Source organism: Dasypus novemcinctus, chromosome 23 (assembly GCF_030445035.2).
Source record: "Dasypus novemcinctus isolate mDasNov1 chromosome 23, mDasNov1.1.hap2, whole genome shotgun sequence".
In the NCBI taxonomy this organism is placed as follows: Eukaryota; Metazoa; Chordata; class Mammalia; order Cingulata; family Dasypodidae; genus Dasypus; species Dasypus novemcinctus.
Genome location: NC_080695.1, coordinates 39,834,481 through 39,859,066, shown reverse-complemented (window position 1 = coordinate 39,859,066; position 24,586 = coordinate 39,834,481). Strand labels below are relative to the sequence as shown.

Here is a 24,586-nt window from a genome sequence, read left to right as displayed (position 1 = left end):
AATTCAGATACTAAATTTTCATTAGAAAAAAAATTTATCTGTATTTGACACTGCTTCAGTTTTTTTAATTTTAATTCAAAATCATTAAAATCAGAATTCACTTCCTCAGTTGCACTAGCCACATTTCACGGGCTACATAGCTTCCTGTAATTAGTGGCTACTATATTACACAGCACAGTTCTAATTGATTGTAGCCTGCTGCAGTTATCCTTCGAGAGGTTAAAGGTAATCATGGTGTGGGGCTGATTGGCCTTAAGTTAACAGGAGAGTAAAGTATGGAATTCATTGGCTCCAACTCCGAGGCTGCTGAATCTGACAGCAAGATTTAAACACTTCTTTATAAAATTAATTATTTAATTAACTTTCCATCCCCTTTAGTTTCAATAACTGACAAGTGTGCTCTATTTCATTAAGGCAAGCATTTTCTCCCTCCTCTATTGTATTTATGTGACACCACTTACTATGTAACTCACCAGACTTCATAATTGTTTTATTATAGATTGTAAATGAGCCCATCTTCCGCTACAGTGATGGTAGTTTCATCTTTGTCTTCTTTATGTGTTATGCCATCGATTCAATATTATTTGGCTTTATGCTTAGCACATTCTTCAGTAAAGGTGAGTATTCTCCTATGACAGAATCTTTGTTTTAATTGACTAAAATAGGGTATTTAGAACTACCTCTAGCCACCTCATGTGTAGGTTCTGCTTACCTTCTAATGGAAAAAATGAAATGAGTTGACAGTTAAATACAAAGCACATTGAAAATTAATATGACCTAAAGCATATATAGAGAATATAAACTAAAATTGGAACTTAGAATAAACTAAACAATACTTCCTGTGGAATTTGCTTTTAAATCACTTCCAAAAGCAAGTCTAGGGTTGTAGATATTCATTCATTTATTCAATAAGCCTTTGTGCACTTATCATGTTTCAGTACTCCGTATCATGTAGATATATAGACCATGAAAATTGTTTGTCTTTGAAAGCTTTCATGAGAAAAGTATGTGCGAACAGATAACCCCAGATTGGTTTAATTAGGCATTTTGTTGAACTAATTCTCTACTAGTCGCTTTTAATCACTTCCCAAATGTTTAATGAGTATTTTTTAAACCAAAAATGCTATTATTTTTCCCATAAGTTTCTTCTGTGCTGAATGAGAATATCACCCCTAGTACTATTTTAGGATACAAATACAGTTTTACAATTAAGGCTTTTAAATATCATAAATATTTTAATTTTTAGTATATTATCACAGGTATTATCAGGTGATTGGTTTTCACAGTTGGAATTCCCAACTGTGCAGAAAAGAGTTAATGTAACAGGCCTGGACTGCTATCCATATAAAGATATGTGTGCAAGGTTGACCCTTTGCTGCTGTTTGTAAACTTGGATTTCAGGAGAATTCTCAGCATTCCCTGACTGACAAGAGGGGCTCACTGCATCTCAACTCTTTTGCAAACTATATGGTTTATCCTGAAAATTCACTTTCATTCTGGGAATCTTGAATTTTGTTTAAGTACTGAGTCTGTAATGAGCTTCCCTGGTGGACAACATTTCACATGTGTGGTCACAATTCATTGCTGGAGAAGTTAAGTGCAACCTGTGTGATTGCCCTGGGAAAGGATGCTTGGAAGTTTGCCCTATATTCCCTTTCTTTTGCTGAATTTCCTCCAGAATTTACCCAATGTTCCCTTTTCCTTTACTTTGTATTCTTTCACTGTAATAATTCATGGCCCTGAGTACAATGAAACTGGGTAAGGTAAAGTAGTTTGTCAAGCTAAAGCAGAAGATGACATGTTGAAAGGCATGATAAGATAAATGTGAGGCAATGTATCTATAAAAACGTAAAAGAAAGGGACTTTTTAAAATGATGGTATGGTATAATAGATACTCAGAATAACTCTCCTAACTAAAACAATTAAAAAGTTGGTTAGAGGTTTTAAAACAAGGTCCAGGAAGATCGTGTCAGAGTGAGCAGGCAGGGCTCGCCTCTCTCACAAAAACAACAGAGAATGAACCAAAGCTATCTGAGGGAACTGCTTTGGGGATCAGACCAGGGCAGTGCTGTGAAACCCCCTCGAGGGCAAAGGTCAGAGAGACAAAGTACCCAAAACAATAAACACAAGTTACTAAACCCCTGCAGGGGCCAGAAAGGGCACTTATACCCCACCCTCAAGATGTTAAGATTGGATAAGATCCCTGACTCATTGCAGCTGACTGAGAGAGGAACAGACATCTTCCTCCCTGTCAACTGTTACAAGAGAAGAGGGAGAATGCATTGGAGGGCAAAAAGTGGTTTCTCTTCAGTGAATTTGGCCAGCAGAGCCTGTTTTGAATCTTGTTTCTGACCAGATCAGAAATGCAGGAAAGCAGAGGTTTAAAGAAACACCACTGTGGTAAGGTTTGCCATCAAGCACCATCTGCTGCCCAGCCAGGAAAGAAGTCCAAGCAGAAAAACTGCTTTTAGGGCTCTCATAATCCAAATTACTGGGAGAAAATCTCTGGGCTATTAACAAGTCCCTGGCCTGATTTGGATAACTTAAGCTGGGTTATTTTAAAGACTCAGAATAAGTTGAACCAAAACCAAAAAAGAGCTGTAGAAAAAAAACCCATAGACAAGAGAGAGAATTTTACCATCAGAGTAAAGTCACCAACATATTCAGATGCTGAAACATCAGCAAAAAATTACAAACCATAAACCATACTAGGAAAAGGAAGAGATGGTCCAGCCAAAGGAACAAACCAAATACCTGAAAAGATACAGGATTTAAGACTGCTAATCAAGATAATCACACAAATCTCAGAAATGAAAGAATTGAAGGGAAATATAACTCAAGGGATAAAAGATATTAAGACACTGGGAGAAGCAAATGTGGCTCAAGCAACTAAGCTCCCACCTACCACATGGGAGGTCCTGGGTCAGTTCCTGGTACCTCCTAAAGATGAGCAAGACAGTGAACTGATGCTACGGGCAGGTATGGCAAGCTGGTGCAACAAGATTATGCAACGAGAGAACAAATAGGAAAACAATGGGAGACACAATAAAATGGAGCAGAGGTGGTTCAAGCAATTAGGTGCCTCCCTCCCACATGGGAGATCCTGGATTCAGTTTCTGGTGCTTCCTTAAAAAAAAAAAAAATACATTGGGTGAGCATAAAGAACATTTTGAAAGCCTGCAAAGAAAAATACAGAGGTTATGGGAATGAAAGACAAAATAGATGAGATTAAAATTACATTAGAAAGGGAAGCAGATGTGGTTTAATAGATTGGGCTCCCGTTTACCATATGGGAGGCCCTGGGTTCATTTCCCAGGCCTCCTTGTGAAGGCAGGCTGGTCTAGGCCCATGCCTGCAGAGAACTGGTGCAGCAACATGACAACAAAGGGAGACAAACAGACACAGAAGAATGTGCAGAGAATGGACACAGAGACCAGACAGCGAGCAAGTGGCAAGGGGGAGATAAATAAATAAAATGAAGTAAAAAATATATTAGAGGGACATAAGAGCAGATTTGAATTGCTCAAAGACAGAATTAGTGATCTCGAGCACAAAACATCTGAACTGGAAAAGACAGGAGAACAGAAAAAGAAAGGGATGGAAAAAATGGAGCAGGGTTTCAGGGAATTGAATGACAAAGTGAAAGGCATAAATAAACATGCATGTTATCAGTGTCCCAGAAGAAGAGAATGGAAAAGGGGCAGAAAGAATATTTGAGGAAAGAAAGGCCAAAAACTTCCCAACCCTTATGAAAGACATAAATATCAAGAAGGACCACACAGCCCAAACAGAATAAATCTGAATAGAACTACTCTGAGACACCTACTATTCAAAATCACAAATATCAGAGAAAAAGAGGATTCTGAAAAGCAAGAGAAAAGCAAAGCCTCACATACAAAGGAACCTCAATTAGATTAAGTGCCTACCTTTCATCAGAAACCATGGAGGAGAGAAGAAAGTGGTATGATGTGTGTAAGGTACTGAAAGTGAAAACCTGCCAGCCAAGAATTCTGTATCTGGTAAAACTGTCCTTCAAAAATGAGGGTGAGTTCAAAGTCTTCAGAGACAAACAAAAACTGAGAGAGTATGTTACAAAAGACCAGGATTACAATTGATACCAAAGGGAGTGCTGCAGCCTGAAAGGAAAAAACAGGGTGAGAGACTTGTAGAAGAGAGTAGAAATTAAGATTATTAGGAAGGTTAAATTGGAGGATAATAAGAAAGATGCTAGTAAGATATGACAATGCAAAGCCTAAAGATAAAATGGACAAAGTAAGTAAAGCCTTTACAGTAATAACGTTGACTGTCAATGGCTTGAACTCCCCAATCAAAAGACATAGATTTATAGAATGGATAAAAATATGAGCCATCTCTATGCTATCTACAAGACACTTACCTCAGATATAAGGATACACTAGACTGAAAATGAAGGATTGGAAAAAGATATTCCACATACATAGTAACCAAAAAAGAGCTGGAGTAGTGATACCAATATTGGACTAAATAGATTTTAAATGCAAAACTGTTATGAGAGATGGAGAAATTAATTATAAAAGGGGCAATTCATGAAGAAGAAATGGCTATAATAAATATTTATGCACCTTGCCTGGGTGCCCCAAGATACATGAAGCTCACACTGGCAAAACTGAAGGGAGTAGCAGATATCTCTACAATAGACCCCAGTACACCCCTCTCAGTATTGGATAGAACATTGGGAGAGAAGATAAATAAACAGACAGCTTGAATAATATGGTAAATGAACTAGACCTAACAGACATTTATAAAGCATTATACTCCAAAACAGCAGGATATACATTTTCAAGAGCTCATGGATTCTTCTCCAGGATAGATCATATGTTGGGTCACAAGACAGATCTCAATAAATTTTAAAAGATTGAAATTATACAAGCACATTTTCTATCATAATGGAATGAATTTGGAAAACAATAATGAATGGAAAAAGGGAAAATTCATAATTATATGAAGATTGAACAACACACTCTTAAGTAATCAGTGGGTCAAAGAAGAAATTGCAAAAGAATTCAGTAAATATCTTGAGACAAATGAAAATGAGAACACAGAATATCAAAACTTATAGGGCACTGCAAAGGCAGTGCTGAGAGCGAAATTTGTAGCCCTTATTGCTTACATTGAGAAAGAAGAAAAGTCTGAAATTGACGCTCTAACTGCACTACTGGAAGAATGAGGAAAAGAACAGCAAACTAATCCCAAAGCAAGCCAAAGGAAAAAAAATAGTAAAGATCAGAGCAGAAATCAGTAAAATCAAGAACAAAAATCTTTAGAATCAACAAAACCAAAATTTGGTTCTTTGAGAAGATGAAAAAATTGACAAACCCTTTGCTAGACTGAAAAGAGAGAGAGAGATGATACAAACAAAATAATAAAATCAGAAATAAGAGAGGGAGTATTACCCCTAACCCCACAGAAATATGTTCATATGAACAACTGTATGCCAAAAAATTAGACAATGTAGATGATTAAGGACAAGGATACTGTCTCCAGATTTATTTAACATTTTTCTGTAATGTCTCGCCAGGAGTAATTAGGCAGGGAAAATAAATAAAAAGCATCCAATTTAGAAAGGAATAACTGAAATTTTGACTATCTTCAGATGACATGATCCTATATATAGGAAATCCTCTAAAATCCATAGCAAAGCTGCTCAGTTAACAAATGAATTCATCAAAATGATAGAGGATAAGATCAGCATGCAAATGATCAGTAGTGTTACTATACACTTACAAAAATATGAAGAAATCAAGAAGAAAATTTCATTTACAATAGCAAATAAAAGATTTAGAAATCTAGGATACAGTTTGCCCACTATATAAAAGACTTTTACCCAGAAAACTACAAAAACTACAAAAATTACTAAAATCTGAGAAGACCTAATTAAATGGAAGGACACTCCATGCTCATGGATTGAAGACGAAAATTGTTAAGATGGAAATTCTACTCAAAGGAATTTACAGATTCAATGTAATCCCAATCAAAATCCAATCAATCTTCTTTTCAGAAATGGAAAACTCAATTAAGAAATTTATATGGCTGTGAATAGCTCCCCATCTTGAAAAAGAAAAATGAGGTTAGCATATTCACACTTCCTGATTTTAAAACACATTATAAAACCACATTAATCAAACAGCATTGTATTTGCACAAGAACAGATGTAAAGTAGAATGGATTTGAATTGAGAGATAAATAAATAAACCCTCACATCTGTAGCCACTGATTTTTGACAAGGGTGCCAAGTCTATGCAATGGGGGAATGAAAAATTTCCTTAACAATGGTGCTAGGAAAACTGGATATCCATATAGATAGGAATGAAGGTTGACCCTACTTCACACAATATATAAAAACCAAAGCAAAATGAATCAAAGACCTAAATGTATGAGCTAGAAATATCAAATTCCTAGAAAAAAATGTAGGGAAGCTTCTTCAGGATCTTGTGTTAGGCAATGGTTTCTTTGACTTTACACCCAAAGCACAAGCAACAAGAAAAAATAGATACATGGGACTTCATCAGTTACTTATGTTTTTGCTTTATTTTTTTTAATTTTTAAAAAGATATATTTTATTTATTTCTCTCCTCTTCCCGCCCATTGTCTGCTCTCTGTGTCCATTCATTGTGTGTTCTTCTGCATCCACTTGCATTATCCAGCAGCACTGGGAAATTGCATCTCTTTTTTGTTGCATCATCTTGCTACGTCAGTTCTCTGTGTGTGCAGTGCCACTCCTGGGCAGGCTGTGCTTTTTTCACATGGAGTGGCTCTCCTTGCAGAGAACACTCCTTGAACATGGGGCACCCCTTCATGGGGGCACCCCTACGTGACACAGCACTCCTTGCACACGGCAGCACTGCACATGGGCCAGATCACCACACAGCTCAGGAGGCCCTGGGGATCGAACCCTGGACCCTCCATATGGTAGACGGATGTTCTATCAATTGAGCCACGTCTGCTTCCCATGTTTTTGCTTTAAAGAATTTCATCATGGAATCAAAAAGACATTGTGCAGAATGGGAGAAAATATTTGGGAACTACATATCCAATGAGGGTTTAAAATCCAGAATATATTTTCAAAATCCTATAATCCACAACAAAAGACAAACAACCCAGATAAAATGGACAAAAGTGGGAAGCAGCTGTGGCTCAATCAGTTGGGCTCCTGTCTACCATATGGGAGTCCCTGGGTTTGCATCCCAGGGCCTCCTTGTGAAGACAGGCTCACCTGCACACTGTAGAGAGCTGCCAGTCTGGGCACCACAGAGTGCCACTTGGCCCGCCAGCAGTGCAGAGGACTGACTTAGCAAGGTAACGCAACAAAAAGGAAGACAAGGAAAAATGCAGAAGAGCGTGCAGCGAACAGACACAGAGAGCAGACAGCAAGCAAGCCGCAAGGGGAGGAGGGGAAAGAAATAAAATAAATACAGATAGAGAAGAACAGACAGCAAATGGACAGAGAGAGCAGACAGCATGCAAAAAGCCATAAGTGGGGCAGATAATTTTTAAAAATGGACAAAAGTCTTGAATAGACAGTTTTTCAAAGGAAATCTACGAGTGGTCAATAAGCACATGAAAAGTTGTTCAACATCATTAGACATTAGGGAAATGCAAATCCAAACCACAGCAAGAATGTAAAATGGTGCAGCCACTGTTCAGAGGAAAGTTAAGTATAGAATTACCATATGTTACCATATGATCTGGCAATACCACTTCTAGGTATATACCTAAAAGAATTGAGAGCAGGAACTCAAATAGATATTTGCACACCAGTGTTCATAGTGGCATTATTCACAATTGCCAAGAGATGGAAGAAGCCCAAGTGTCCCTCAATGGATGAATCTATCAACAAAATGTGGCAACATACATACAATGGAATATTATTCAGCAATAAAAAGGAATGAAGTTTTGATACATGTGACAACATGGATGAAACTTATTTGTTATTAGAGGAGCTGTGGGTTTACAGAACTATCATGCGTGGTGTGGATGATAGTATTTTTTTATAATTGTACTATTAAAGCTCACAGTTTAACTTAGGGTTCACTGTACATGTAGTTACATGGATTTTTAAAAATTATATGCTGTTACCATACATAAATCTAACATTTTCCTTTTTAGTCATACTCAGATATATATTTACATGCTATTAATTACATTCACAATGTTGTGCTACCATCCCACCATCCATTATCAAAACATTTCCACCATTCAAATTAGGTAAACAGTACTTTATAAGCCTTAAATTCCCCATAACCACTCTATCCCCTGGTAATGTATATTCTAGATTCTAAATCTATGAGTTTGCTTAATCTAATTGGTTCAAATCAGTGAGATCATGCAATATTTTTCCTTTTGTGTCTGGCTTATTTCACTCAACATGATGTCTTCAAGGTGCATCTATATTGCTGCTTGGACTTCATTCTTCTTTAAGCTGAATAACATTCCATTGTTTGCTTATACTACATTTTGTTTATCCATTCATTGGTTGATGGACACTTGGTTTGCTTCCATCTTTTGCAATTGTGAGTAATGCCACTGTAATCATCGGTGTGAAAATATCTGTTCATCTCTGGGGATTTTCAGGTATCTGGTTGAAGCTACAAGGCTGGGGTGTTCTTTTGGCAGGTATGGTAGGGGACGGTTGCTGGTTTGGGGTGTTGGATGTGGGGGGCACATGGGACGGGGAAAACCTGGGCCAGGCTTCTAGGGAGTACATAGTGTTCATCTTGTCATAGTGTGTTGTATTAGGGGACAGAGACTCAAAAGACTCACACAATGAGCAGGGAGGTGTTGGACTCCCATTTTGGGGAATCCTGCTATGATCTCAAATAGAGGGGTGGAAGTCTGTTGAGAGCATGGGCAGTGCCTTTTGGGGGAAAACAGGCCAGTATGTTAAGCCCTCAATGTTGTTGCAAGTAACTATGAATCTGGTTCTTCAGTGAGTTAATCTTGGTCATTACCATGCATCCTGTGGTGAGGGGGGTGGAGGGAGAGAAGGAGGCATAGAAAAGATAGAACACGGGACATTTTGGGGGTGATGGAGTTTTTCTGCATGGTCCTGCAAGGATGGATACAGACCACATCAAACTTCATCAAAATCTATAGAGGTGTGTAGTCCAAAATATAAACCACAGTATAGGTCATTGACCATGGTTGGTGGCAGTGTTTCGATATTTGTGCATCAACTGTTGCAGCCATACCAACCACATGCAAAGTGTTATTAATAGGGGAGAGAGGGAAAGGGAGAGGATGTTGGGTATGTGGGAGTCATCTATATTCTGTACATGACTTTTCTGTAACCTAAAGCTTCTTTGAAGAGAAAATGAAGAAAATAGGACATTGGGCGCATAGGTGGAAGAAAGTATCACTGTATGTGCAGGGTGGCACGTCTCGCAGTGAAGAAGGACATAGTGTTAAAAAATTTTTTTAATTTTTATTTTAATATTGTTTCAAACTTTTTTAAAAAATTGTATTTTGTTTGTTATTTTTAAAAACCACCATTATTATATAATTTTCCTATTGATTGTAATTGGTTATTTTGATAGATTCAATTCTGAGGAAGTTTTGGATCACAGAGAGGTTGCAGCTGTGGCGGGAAGGTCATTGGTGCAGGGTATCAGAGATGGATGATGTGTGGGAGGAGGTTCACCTGGGACATACATAAGGCATATGAATGTGTTCAGGTGTTCATGGGGCATTGTCACAGTAGGTGAGGATCCACACAGTAATTAAGGAAATGTTAAATTCCCATCCTGGAGAGCTCTGTCACATTCTCTAGTGCGACAGTGGGAGTCTCCTGAGTACAGGGGCAGTGACTAGTGGGGGAGAATGGACCACTGATCGACCGGTGATTGTGATGACTGTACTTACAAACCTTTACTTTTGAAATTGAAACTTAGCATAGTATTATAGGGTGTCTAAGTTACCTCCTGAGAGCCTCCTTGTGCTCAAATATGGCCCCTCTCTAAGTCAAAACTCAGCATATAAATGCATTACCTTCTCCTGGGGATGAGCCTCCCTGGCACTGAGGGATTACTACCAAGAACCAACTAGCAATGCAACTGGAAAAAGACCTTGACCAAGAGGAGGAAAGGGTAAAGACAAATGAATTGATATGGCTAAGAGACTTAAAAGTGAGTTGGGAGCTCATTTCAGAGGTTACGTTTATGCACGTCTCAGCAGGAAATCATTGACTACAAAAGTAAATATTACCTCAAATAGCAGGGCTCCTGGGGCTCTGGAGATGTCCAGACACAACGGGCAGGGCAGACAGTTCAGGAGTTTGGTACACTGCCATTGGCCCCTACTTGGGAATTCACACTCCCCAGTGGATAGAGTTGGACTCAGTTGTTTTCCCTACACGTAGTTCTGCTGTCCCTCTATTTGAACCTATAGTCAGTACTAGAGTTGATAGTTGTATGTCCAAGAGACTTAAATCCTTGGGCTGTCCCTGTGCCAGTTGGGCCCTGAATCTCAACAGACTTGCAACACCTACACTCCAGTTCATTGGACTCACCCAGGACAACTAACAAGGAAATGATGAATGATGGCAACCATCTCAAGGAACAGAGAGAGTCCATAATGGGAAGCAGGAAAGCCCCATCCATCTGCCCCATGAGATCTAGACCCCCTCTCAATTGGAGGAGGAGTGGGCATCACCATCACAGGGTCCTCAGGATTGGGGAATGAAAGATGGACTAGGGTAAACTTACTTCGACTACAGACTTGTTGTGATCCTAGCAATAGAAGAACTTTTATCATGGATGTGGAGGCAGTGGCCACTGGAGGTTCTGAGGGGAGGGAGAGGAAAAAATAGGTGTAATTTGGGGGCATTTTCAGGACTTGGGAATTATCCTAAATGACATTGCAATGACAGATACAGGCCATCGTATATCTTGTAATAACTTACGAAAATGTGTGGGAGAGAGTGTAAACTACAAGGTAAACTATAATCATCACTTATTAACCATGCTCCAAGATGTGTTCATCAATTGTGGCAATTGTACCACACTAATGAAGGATGTGGTTGAGGTGGGAAATTGTGGGATGGTTAGGGAGCAAAGCATATGGGAATCCCCTATATTTTTTTTTTTTAAGATTTATTTATTTATTGGTCCCCACCCCTTTGTTGTTCGTATTTGCTGTGTCTGGTTGTTGTGTGCTGGTCTTCTTTACAGGAGGCACTGGGACCAAATCCAGGACCTCGATTGTGGGAGGGAGGCACCTAATCACCTGAGCCACCTCCACTCCCTGCTTTATTGTATCTCTCATTATATTTTTCCTCATGTCTCTTGTTGCATCATCTTCTATCAGCTTGCTGTGCCTGCCCACCGTCTCAGCTCACTGTCTTGCTGTCCTCTTTAGGAGGCACTGGAACCGAGCCTGGGATCTCCCATGTGGTGTGGGAACTCAGTTACTTGAGCCACATCCACTTCTCTCCCCTGTATTTTTTGTGTAACATTTATGTAATCTAAGTTTCTTTTAAAAAATAAAAAAGTATATTTTAAAAAGAAGAAAGAAAATATCTGTGCAAGTCCCTGGTTACAATTCTTTTGGGTTTATATTTAGTAGTGGGATTGCAGGGCCATATGGTAGTTCTATACAAAACTTCCAAACTGTTTTCCACTGCACTTGCCTCATTTTACATTGCCACCAGCAATGAATGAGTGGCCCTATTTCTCCACATCTTCTCCAGCATTTGCTATTTTACTTTTTTAAATAGCAGCAATTCCAGTGGGTGTGAAATGGTATTTCATTGTGGTTTTGATTTACATTTCCCTGATGGCTAATTATTTGAGCATCTTTTCATGTGATTGCTGGCTATTTGTATATCTTCTCTGGAAGACAATTGTTTAAATGAGTTGTTTGTCTTTTTGTTGGTAAGTTGAAAGATTTTGTTATATATTCTGAATATTAAACCTTTATCAGATATGTGGAATTCAAATATATTTTTCCATTGTGCAGGTTGTCATTTTACTTTCATGATAAAGTCCTTTGAGGAACAAAGTATTTAATTTTGGTGAGGTCCTATTTATTAATTTTTTTCTGTTTGTAATTGTGCTTCATGTTAAGTCTAAGAAATCATTGCCTAACACAAGGTCCTGAATATGCTTCCCTACATTTTCTTCAGGAATTTGATAGTTTTGGTTCTTATATTTGGGTCTCTGATCCATTTTGAGTTGATTTTTGTTTATGGTGTGAGGTATGGGTCCTTATTTTTTTCAAATTCAGATTCAGATTTCCCAGCACCAGTTGTTGAAGAGAATATTCTTTCCCCATTGAGTGGTCTCTGTCCCCTCATCAAATTCAGTTGGTCATAAATATAAGGGTTAATTTCTGAACCCTCAGTTTGATTCCATTGGTCTTTCCTTGTGCCGGAGCCATCCTCTTTGGTTATTGTGGCTTCACAATAAGTTTGTATTTTTTTTTATTTTTTTGTCTTTTTTTTTTATGTTACATTAAAAAAATATGAGGTCCCCATATATATCCCCCACCCCCCTCACCCCACTCCTCCTCCCATAACAACAACCTCCTCCATCATCATGAGACATTCATTGCATTTGGTGAATACATCTCTGAGCACCACTGCACCTCATGGTCAGTGGTCTACACCATAGCCCACACTCTCCCACAGTCCACACAGTTGGCCATGGGAGGACATACAATGTCTGGTAAAATTTTTATTAGAGAAGTTGTAAATTAACAAAACAATCATGCATGCCATAAAGAATTCCCTTACAGTGCCCTACCATGAGCACCTTACATTGTTACGACATATTTGTTACAAATCATGAAAGAACACCATACTATTATTAGTACCATGTATTAGTATTGTATATTTATTATGGTACATGAATGACAATTCTCATATTTGTATTGTTAACCACAGTCCACCAAGGGGTTCATTGTGTTATATGGTTCCCTGCCTTGTACAAGCCATCCGAAGTGTACACTCAGTGGCTTTCAGTTTCATGCTATCATCAACTCAAACCTTTTCATAACATTTTCATTACTCCAAAAAGAAAAATCCTGTATTATAATCCTCTATTATTGACCCTTAGCATTGATATAATACTTTCTTTGTCAGTTATGAAAACATTAAAATATTACTGTTACCTACAGTCTACACCTTCCATTAGTTGTATTTTTCCTATATATCTCCATATTCTTAACACCTTGTAATAGAGGAACACTTTTGTATTATACAAGAATGCAATTAGTGTTAAAATCGGGAAGTGTGAGTCCTCTAATCTCATTCTTTTTCAAGATTTCTTTAGCTATTTGGATCCCTTACCCTTCCCTCTAAATTTGTTGATTGGCTTTTCCATCTCTGCAAAGAAGGTTGTTGGAACTGTGATTGTGATAACACTAAATCTCTAAATTGCTTTGAGTAGTATTAGCATCTTTATGATATTTAGTCATACAATCCATGACCATGAAATGTTATTTCCATTTATTTAGGTCTTCTGTGATTTCTTTTAGCCATGCATTGTAGTTTCCTGTGTACAAGTACTTTGCATCCTTGGTTAGATTTATTCTTGGATATTTGATTCTTTTAGTTGCTACTGTGAATGAAATTTTTTCTTGATTTCTTCTTTTATTTGTTCATTGCTTGCACATAGAATACTTAATTTGGGTATTGATCTTGTATCCCACAACTTTTCTGAATCCTTTTAGTAGTTCTGGGGACTTTGTTGTTAACTTTTCAGGATTTTCTGTATATAAAATTGTATTATCTGGAAACAGCTAAGTTTTACTTCTTCCTTTTCAATTTAGATGCCTTTTATTTCTTTTTCTTACTGAATTGCTCTGCCACGAACTTCCAGTAAAATATTGAATAACAGTGGGGTCAGTGGATATCCTTGTCTTATTTCTGATCATAGAGTGAGAGCTTTCAGTCTTTCACCATTATGTATGCTAACTGTTGCTTTTCATATACCCTGTATCATGTTGAGGAAGTTTGCTTCTATTCCTAGTGTCCAAAATGTTTTTATCAAGAAAGCATTCTGAATTTTGTCAAATGCCTTTTCTAAATCAATTAAGATAACCATATGTTTTTTTTCTTTGTTGTGTTTTTGTTGTGTATTACATTAATTTATTTTTCATGTTGAACCAACCTTACATACCAGGGATAACTCCCACTTGATCATGATGTATGATTCTTTGTGGGAGTGCGAGCCACCGTTGCTAAGCCGACCCGGCAACAGGCGTGTGCACAGCCTGAAGCCGCAGTTCAGGGTGGCTGGAACGGGCGACCACGCCCTCAGCCTGGTACAGGCAAAGCGCCCTCAACCTACCCGGGCAAGATACATCAATAACGGTCGCCTCCCACTATCTCCCGCCTAGCCTAACATCTGGTCGGCTCTCACTTCCCCTTTCCCCTCCCCCATTCCTAACCTCTCCACCTGCCCTCTGCCTAGCAACTGCTTACAACCACCTATCAGGAAGCAGTACCCGCCTGCACCTATCAAATCTCTCCATGCAATCCCCAACCAATCCCCGTCCCTATAGATAGCAGAGCTAACCTGATATCTGCCCCGTCCCTAGTAACTGCTTATGGCAACCAACCACAAGTCGCCTTTAGCTTAAGCCAATCAGAACCCTCTACGCCACCCTAAGCCCTATAAAAGTGTGTACCCTTCCAGAATAAACCAGACTTGTGCCACCAGCCTGTCTCCGCGACTCCTTCCTGGGTCGTGTGCCCTCCACGCCTTCGGAGCCCCCGAGGGAAGCCTCAGCGGCCGTACGAGGCTTTCTTCCCCACGCCAGGGACCCCTCTCGTCCCACAACGGGACCCCACTCATCCCTTAACAGGGACCCTGCTCGTCCCACAACGGGACCCCACTCATCCCGCAACAGGGACCCCGCTCGTCCCATAACAGGGACCCCGTTTCGTCCCTCAATTCTTTTACTATGTTGTTCGGTTCAGTTTGCTAGTATTTAATTGAGCATTTTTGCATCTATATTCATGAGATATTGGTCTGTAGCTTTCTTTTCTTGTGGTATCTTTGTCTGGTTTTAGTATAAGGGTGATGTTGGCATTGTAGAATGAATTAGGGAGTGTTGCATCTTCTTTAATTTTTTGGAAGAATTTGAGCAGAATTGGAGTTAAATTTTCTTAGAATGTTTAGTAGAATTCCCCTGTGAAGCCGTCTGGTCCTGGGATTTTCTTTGTTGGGTGAATTTGATTACCGATGCAGTGTCTTTACTAGTAATTGGTTTGTTGATATCTTCTATTTCTTCTTGAGTCAATAGAGGTAGTTTGTGTGTTTCTAAGAATTTGTCCCTTTCATCTAAGTTAATCTAATTTATTTGTGTACATAGTGTACATTTGTGTACATAGTATCCTCTTATAGACCTTGTTATTTCAGTGTGGTCAGTAGTAATTTCACCCTTTTCATTTCTGATTTTCATTATTTGTATCTTTTTTTTCTCTCTCAGTCTAGTTAAAAGTTTACTGACTTTATTGATGTTTTCAAAGACCAACTTTTGCTTTTGTTGATTCTCTCTATTGTTTTTGTCTAATTCAGTAATCTCTGTCTAATCTTTATTTCCTTCTTTTTGCTCAAAATTGTTTTAGTTTTCTCTTCTTTTTTTAGTTCTTCTGATATTGAGGTTAAGTCTATGATTTGAAGTCATTCTTCTTTTTTAATGGATTCATTTAGAGCTAAAAATATCCCTCTCAGCACCACCTTTGCTTTGCTGTTGGTATGTTGTATTTTCATTTTCATTCACCTCAAAATATTTCCTAATTTGCTTCTGATTTCCTCTTTAACTCACTGTTTAAGAGTATTTTGTTTGATTTCCACATTTTTGTGAATTATCCATTTTTCCTTCTTCTATTAATTTCTGGCTTCATCCCATTTTGGTTAGAAAATATGCATTGTCTGGTTTCAGTATTTTTTAATTTACTGAGACTTGTTTTGTGACTTAACATATGGTCTACCCTAGAGAATGATCCATGTACCCTAGAGAAGAATACATATTTTGTTTTTGTTTTGGGTGAAATGATCTATATATGTCTGTTAGTTCTCGTTGGTTTAGAATATTGTTCAATTCTTTGTGTTTTCTTATTGATCTTCTGGCTAGATGTTAAATCCATTATTGAAAGTGGCATTTTAAAGTCTCCTACTGTTAATGTAAAAACATCAATTTCTCCCTCCAAGTAATTTTTTGCTTCATGTATTTTGGAGCTCTGATGTTAGGTGCATATATATTTATAGTTGTTGCATCTTCCCGTTGAATTGTTCCCTTTATCAGTATATAATGGCCTTCTTTGTCCCTCATAAGTTTTTTTCTTAAAGTCTAATTTATATGATATTAATATAGCTCCCCTAGGACTTTTTAAAATTTCTCTCCCTCCCTCCCTAGTTGTCTGTTCTCTGTGTCTATTTTGCTGTGTGTTCTTCTTTGTCTGCTTCTGTTGTTGTCAGTAGCACGGGAATCTGTGTTTCTTTTTGTTGCATCATCTTGTGTGTCAGCTCTCCATGTGTGTGGCACCATTCCTGGGCAGGCTGAACTTTCTTTTGTGCTGGGCAGCTCTCTTTACAGGGCACACTCCTTGCACGTGGGGCTCCCCTACACAGGGACACCCCTGCATGGCACGGCACTCCTTGCGTGCATCATCACTGCATGTGGGCTAGCTCCACACAGGTCAAGGAGGCCCGGGGTTTGAACCACGGACCTCCCATGTGGTAGACGGACGCCGTAACCACTGGGCCAGGTTCGTTTCCCTCCCCTAGCACTTTTTAATTACTACTTATGTGAATACAATTTTCTATCTTTCCACTTTCAACCTACTTGGGTCTTTGAATTTAAGTGAGTCTCCTGCAGACTACACATAGTTGGATAATGCTTTTTATCTATTCTATCAATCTCTGACTTTTGAATGGAGAGTTTAAGCCCTTTACATTTAAAGACACTACTGATAGTGCAGGATTTTCTTCTGCCATTTTGCTATTTATCCTTTGTATGTCTTATACCCTTTTTGTCTCTCAGTTCTTTCAGTGGAGAAAGGATAGACTTTTCAACAAATGGTGCTGGAATGCCTGGATCTCAACATGCAAAAAAAAAAAAGAATCTGAACATAGACTTTACATCTTTCACAAAAATTAACTCAAAAGGAATCATAGATCTAAGTGTAAAATGCAAAAGCTTATAACTTCTAGAACAGGGGTTCTTAACCTTTTTTGTTCCAAGGACCTTTTGCTGGTCAGGTGAAAACCATGGATCCCTTACTAAGTCCACACTATACTGTGTATTATTTAATAAATGTATCTCACCTGCACCAACATGTCCTCCAAGTATAATGTTGTTGTTGTTGTTTTATTTCAATTCAATCTCATGGACCCCTTATTAAGAGCCCCTGTTCTAGAAGATGACAGAGAAGAAAACCCAGGTGATCTTGGATTGGAGGTGACTTTTTAGGTACAATACCAAAGAAAGAGTTAATAAGTAGGGCTTCTTTAAAATTAGAAACTCCTGTTCTACAAGACAATGTTGTATCCTTCAGTTTTTATTTTTTCTTCAAAATTGTGTTCTTGTTAATCATTTGCTTTTCTATATAAGTTTTGAAATCAACTTGTCAATTTCCACACAGAAAACAATCTTCTGGAATTTGTTTGGGAGTATAATGGACCAATTTGGGAACTGACAGATTTACAATATGGAACCTGCTCATTCAAGAACATTAGAATACCATCCTTTTATTTAGATTCCGATTTTAGTTTGCTAAAGTCTGCCAATGCAGTATACCAGAAATGGGTTGGCTTTTATAATAGAAATTGATTAGGGTAAACGCTTACAGTTCCAAGACTGTGAAAATGTCCAAATAAGGTCATCATCAGAGATGCTCTCTCAACTGATTGCCCTGCAACAGAGGGCAATGAGGCACATGGAGTATTTTTCTTGGAGCTCAGCTGAGGGCAGTCAAGCACATGGTAGGGCAAAATGGTGTCCCGCTCATTTCTCCCCTCTTCTCCAGACCTGTCTCAGCTTCGAGCTGCTCTTTGAGCCTAGCCTCTTGGGGGCCTCACTGCTTCAGCTTCAGCTGCTCCGCTGATTCCCCCCTCTGGACTCTCCCTCAAAGTCTTGGGATTTCTCTGTCCTTCTGCAGGTGTAGGTGATCCTGGAGTCCTCTCTCACATGGCAGGATAAAATGGCAGTTCTCTTTTCCTGTGATCTTCTCCATTTATATAGAACTCCAGTAAAAGGATTAGGACCCACCCTGGGCCCCACAATGTAATCAAAGGCCCTCAAGTAAAGAATCTAATCAAAAGTTCCTTAACTGAATCTAACCAAAATGTCCTACATACAATAGGCTTATATGCACAGGAATGAGTTAGCCCAAGAATATAATTTTCTGGGATTCACAAAAGACTCAAACCAGCACAGTGTCCTTCATTTTCCTTTATATTTTGAAGTTTTTTTAAAGAAAGTATACTAACCTCTATTTTTGCTGTAACAAACTATCACAAATCCAGTGGCTTAAAACAGCAGGAAATTATTTTCTCAAAGTTCTGGATACCTGAAGTCTTAAGTCATTTTCACTGGGCTGAAATCAAGGTGACAAGAGCCAGGGCATATCTCTTCTGGTGGCTATTGGCATTCCTGAGCTTGTGGCTGCATCATTCCAAACTTTGCCTAACTGGTCAAATTACCTCTTCCTCTCTGTCTCTTTTCCCTCTGCCACTCTCTTTTAAGGACACATATGATTGCATTTAGGGCCCACCTATATAATTCAGGATAGTCTCACCATTTTAAGATGCTTAACGTACTCATATCTGCAAAATCCTTCTTTCAAAGAAGGTAACATGTACAGATACCAGAGATTAGTAGCATATATTTTTGGGAGTCATTTTTCAGCTTTCTACAGAAGTCTTTCATTATACTTATCCCTAGATTTTTTTCTATGCTATTATAAATGGTATTTTTAAATTTCATTTTGTGTATTTTTCTTGGTATATAAAAATTTATTTTTTATATTGATGTATCCAGCTCTGTTGGTAAATTCCCTTATTAATTCTGATAATTATCCATGCATGTATATAGATGCTTTGAGCTTCTCTTGGTATACACAGTTGTATTATCTGTTGAAAATACCATTTAATTTCTGCCTTTTCTATCCATATACCTTTAGTTTCTTTTTTTTTTAAGATTTATTTATTTATTTATTTCTCTCCCCTCTCCCCCACCCAGGTTGTCTGTTCTCTGTGTCTATTTGCTGCATCTTCTTTGTCCGCTTCTGTTGTTGTCAGCATTGTTGCATCATCTTGTTGCATCAGGTCTCCGTGTATGTGGCACCATTCCTGGGCAGGCTGTACTTTCTTTCGCGCTGGGCGGCTCTCCTTACGGGACACACTCCTTGAACATGGGGCTCCCCTACACGGGGGCACCCCTGCATGGCAGGGCACTCCTTGCACGCATCAGCACTGCGCATGGGCCAGCTCCCCACGGGTCAAGGAGGCCGGGGGTTTGAACCGCGGACCTCCCATGTGGTAGACAGACGCCCTAACCACTGGGCCAAGTCCGCCCCCTTTAGTTTCTTTTTCTGACTTTATGACCCTGGTGATCAGTGGCATCTTTGTTTCATTTTCAACCTCAGAAGTGAAAATTTCCAATAATTTGCATTTACATATCACTTTACAGTAGGGTTTTTGTAGATACTCCTTATCAGATTAAGGCAGTTCTCATTCATTCCTAGTTTACTGAGATTTTTTTTCTCATGAATTGTTGTATTTTATCAAATGTTCTACATCCTTTTTAATGGTTTTATAGCATTTTTCATTTGTAAGGTACTTAAATATATTTATTTCTTTTTGAATGTTATCTACACTTTCATAGCTAGAATAAATTCACTTCGTGATGAGGTATTATGTGTTTTCTTATATAACTGAATTTAATTTACCAACATTTTGTTCAGGATTTTTGCATCAATATTAATGAAACACTAATCTATAATTATTTCTTAGACTTTTCTTGTCAGATTTTTGTGTCATGGTCATACTGGTTTTATAAAGCAGTTAGTAAGCATTCCCCATTTTTCCTTTCAAAGAGTTTTATAGGATTGGTGTAATTTCTTTTTTACATATTTCAAAGCCATCTGGGTCTGAAATTTTTTGGAGGGATGTTTAAACAGTACATAAAATTCTTAGCCCTAGATATAGAACTCTTAAGATTTCCTATTTCTTCTTATGTCTGTTTTGGTAAGTAGAATTTTCAAGGAATTTGTCAATTACATCTAAGGTGTCAATTTTGGGGTGGGCATAAAGTGTTTATATAAAATCCTTTTATTACCTTCTCAATGTCTAGAACATCTACAGTGGTATCCCCTTTTTTTTTCCTGATAATGGCCATTCGTGTTTTCTATTTTTTTCTCTTTGAGTATTCTTAGGTATTTGCCAATTTTGTTCATCTTTTCAAAGAGTAAATGATTGCCTTTGTGGTTTTGTCAATTGTACATTTGTTTGTTTCTCTATCCTTATACTTTATTTAGTTGATTTGTTATTTTTCATAAAGCATCTTCAAATAAAGACTCAATTACTGATTGTCATTTTCTTTTCTAATATTTAATATTTAAGGATATAAAATTCCTCTAAGCATTGCTTTTGCTTAACACAATTAACATTAATTTCAAGTTATTTTCTAATTTTCCTTTGCAATTATTTTTTAATTGTATTTTTTTGAGGATACATAGATCTCCAAAACATATTACATTAAAAATTTTAGGCAGCGGACTTTGCCCAGTGGTTATGGTGTCCATCTACCACATGGGAGGCCCGCGGTTCAAACCCCGGGCCTCCTTGACCTGTGTGCAGCTGGCCTGTGTGCTGATGCGCACAAGGAATGCCAGTGCCACGCAGGGGTGTCCCCCGCGTAGGGGAGCCCCACGCGCAAGGAGTGCGCCCCGTAAGGAGAGCCGCCCAGCGCGAAAGAAAATGCAGCCTGCCCAGGAATGGTGCCGCACACACGGAGAACTGACACAACAAGATGACGCACCAAAAAGAAACACAGATTCTCGTGCCACTGACAACAACAGAAGCGGACAAAGAAGATGCAGCAAATAGACACAGAGAACAGACAACTGGGGCGGGGCGGGGAAGGGTAGAGAAATTTAAAAAATAAAATAAAAATAAATAAAAATTAAAAATCTTTAAAAAAATATATATATATAAGAGGTTCCTATATACCCCACACCACACCCCATTCCCACTCCTCCCACATTAACAACCTCTGTCATCATTGTGGCACATTCATTGCATTTGGTGAATACATTTTGGAGCACTGCTGCACTGCATGGATTATAGTTTACATTGTAGTTTACACTCTCCCTGTACATTCAGTGCGTTATGGCAGGTTATATAATGTTCAGCATCTGTCCCTGCAATATCATTTAGGACAACTCCGAGTCCCGAAAATGCCCCCAAATCACATCTCCTGTTCTCTCTCTCTCCCCTCAGCAACTACCATGGCCACTTTCTCCACAATAGTGCTGCAGTTTCTTCCATTATTAGTCTCAATAGTTCTACAGTAGAATACCAGTAAGTCCACTCTAATCCATATTTTATTCCTCCATCCTTTGGACCCTGGGATGGTGATGTCCACTCTACCTCTATATTGAAAGGGGGCTTAGATCCCACATGGTTGATAGATGCAATTCTCCGGCTTGGAGTTGTAGGCACTCTTGGTTCCCTGGTGTGGTGGTTGACTATCTTCACCTCCCTGTTAGCTGACCTGGTTTTACTAATGTGTTATTTAGAAGTATATTGTTTCTTTTAAAGCTATAGATTTTCTAGGTATCCTTTTATGATTTATTTCCAGATTAATTCCACTGAAGTCAGAGTATATATGGTGAACAATTTCATGACTCTTCAATGACTTGAGTCTTCTTCTATGACCCAGAAAATCACAAATCTTGGCAAAAGATCCATGTTTCCTTGAAAACAATGTATACTCTGTCATCACTGGGTTCAGTCCTTTGTATGTCAATTAGATAATATTGTTAATTGTGATTTTTTAAAAAATATTCTACATTCTTTCAGATTTTGTCTACTAATTTCATCAACTATAGGGAAAGGCTTTATTAAAATCTCCTAGTAGGGAAGCAGACTTGGCCCAATGGATAGGGCGTCCACCTACCACATGGGAGGTCTGGGGTTCAAACCCTGGGCCTCCTTGACCTGTGTAGAGCTGGCCCATGCAGAGCGCTGATGCACACAAGGAGTGCCCTGCCACGCAGGGGTATCCCCTACGTAGGGGAGCCCCATGCGCAAGGAGTGTGCCCCATAAAGAGAGCCACCCAGCACGAAAGAAAGTGCAGCCTGCCCAAGAATGGCACTGCACACATGGAGAGCTGACACAAGATGATGCAACAAAAAGAAACACAGATTTCCAGTGCCACTGATAAGGATGGAAGTGGTCACAGAAGAACACACAGAGAATGGACACAGAGAGCAGACAACTTGGGGGGGGGGGCAGATACATTAAAAATAAAAAATAAATCTCCCAGTAAAATAGTTGGTATCTCTACTTCTAAATTTTATTTCTGTTACTTTATGCTCTACTTATCTTGAATCTATGTTACTAGATAGATACAAATTTAAAGTTGTTATATCTGACCCTTTTGTAACTATGAAATGTCACTTTTCTCTAGAAATGTGTCCTGCTTTGGAACATAATTTATTCTGATATTACTATAGCTACAGCTGAATATTAGATAGGGTTTGTATTGTATCTTTTATGCTTTTATATTTCCAAATTTTCTGTTACCTTGTACTTAAAAATGTCTCTTCAAAGCAGCGTAGCTTGGTTTTTCATTTCATTCAGTCCTGAAATCATAGTCATTTAATTGATGTATTTAATACTGATTTACTTAGCTCAGTTCTATTTATATCTATTAAAAATGACAATATAAAGAATATTAAGAAAATAATTTACAAGAGCATCGAAGAACAAAATATTTAGGAAAAAATTTAACCAAGGAGATAAAAAACTTATACAATTAAGACTAAAAAATATTGTTGAAAGAAATTAAAGTATGCCTAAATAAATGGAAAGTGTCCGTTGATTGTAAGATTTAATATAGTTAAAATGGTAGTACCCCCAAGAGTGATCTACAGAATTAATGTAATCCCTATCAAAACCCCAACAACATATTTTGCAGAAATGTAAAACCAGTCCTAAAATTCTTATACATTTGAAAGGGACCCCAAATAGCCAAACCAATCTTGGAAAAGGAAAGCAAGTCTGGAGGACTCACATGTTCCAATTTCCAAACCTACTACAAAGCTCAAAACAGTATGATCCTAGTGTAAAAATAGACATGTAGACTATTGAATAGAATTGAGAGTACAGAAATAACCCTTACATTTATGCTTAGTCAATCAGAGTTGAATGCCAGGATCATTGAATGAGAAAAGAGTAGTCTCTTCAACAACTGGTACTAGGAAACTGAATATCTGCATGCAAAAGAAAGTGGCCACTTATATCCATTTTAAATTCATTTTTATATGTGGTGAAAAGTAGGAGTCAAACCTATTCTTTTGCATGCAGATATTCAGTTTCTTAGTACCAGTTGTTTAAGAGACTATTATAGCATTGATCTGGAAAAAGTGGCCACTGTAATTGCTGAGGGCAGGGAGAGGGAAGAAGAGATGAGATGTGGGGGCATTTTCGGGACTTGGAGTTGTCCTAAATGATATTGCAGGGACAGATGCTGGACATTATATAACCTGCCATAACCCACTGAATGTACAGGGGGAGAGTGTAAACTACAATGTAAACTATAATCCATGTGGTGCAGCAGTGCTCCAAAATGTGTTCACCAAATGCAATGAATGTGCCATAATGATGACAGAGGTGTTGATATGGGAGGAGTGGGGGAGTGGGGGGGTTGTGGGAACATTTTATACTTTTTTAATTTTTTTAATTTTTTTGTCTTTATTTTTTTAATGTTACATTCAAAAAATATGAGGTCCCCATATACCCCCCCACCTCCCTCACCCCACTCCTCCCCCCATAACAACAACCTCCTCCATCATCATGAGACATTCATTGCATTTGGTGAATACATCTCTGAGCACCGCTGCACCTCATGGTCATTGGTCCACATCATAGCCCACACTCTCCCACAGTCCACCCAGTGGGCCATGGCAGGACACACAATGTCCAGCATCTGTCCCTGCAGCACTACCCAAGACAACTCCAGATCCTGAAAATGCCCCCACATCATGTCTCCTCTTCCCTCTCCCTATCATCAGCAGCTACCATGGCTACTTTCTCCACATCAATGCTACAATTTCTTCAATTACTAATCACAGTAGTTCCACAGCAGAACACCAGTAAGTCCACTCTAATCCATACTTTATTCCTCCATCCTGTGGATCCTGGGATAGATATGTCCAGTCCCCCTCTCCATCAAGAAGGGCTTAGATTCCACATGGATGATGGATGCAGTTCTCCTGCTTGCAGTTGTAGGCACTCTTGTCTCCCTGGTGTGATGGTTTACCTTCTTTACCTCCCTGTTAGCTGGCCAGGGTAAGTCCAATAAACCAGAGGTTTC

At 38.6% G+C, this 24,586-nt stretch overlaps 2 protein-coding genes across 2 annotated transcripts in view; both read left to right on the top strand.

Moving 5' to 3' along the window:
- Positions 1–413, top strand: part of LOC139437434 (phospholipid-transporting ATPase ABCA3-like) — a 150,685-nt gene extending 150,272 nt beyond the window's left edge. Inside the window, exon 6 of the mRNA XM_071211468.1 lies at positions 379–413. Within this exon, the coding sequence (XP_071067569.1) occupies positions 379–413 (35 nt within the window). The remainder of the gene's footprint in view (positions 1–378) is intronic.
- Positions 414–508: 95 nt separating this feature from the next.
- The window catches only part of LOC101441443 (phospholipid-transporting ATPase ABCA3-like), a 207,241-nt gene continuing 183,163 nt past the window's right edge, over positions 509–24,586 (top strand). Inside the window, exon 1 of the mRNA XM_058286294.2 lies at positions 509–617. Within this exon, the coding sequence (XP_058142277.2) occupies positions 557–617 (61 nt within the window). The 5' untranslated portion in view covers positions 509–556. The remainder of the gene's footprint in view (positions 618–24,586) is intronic.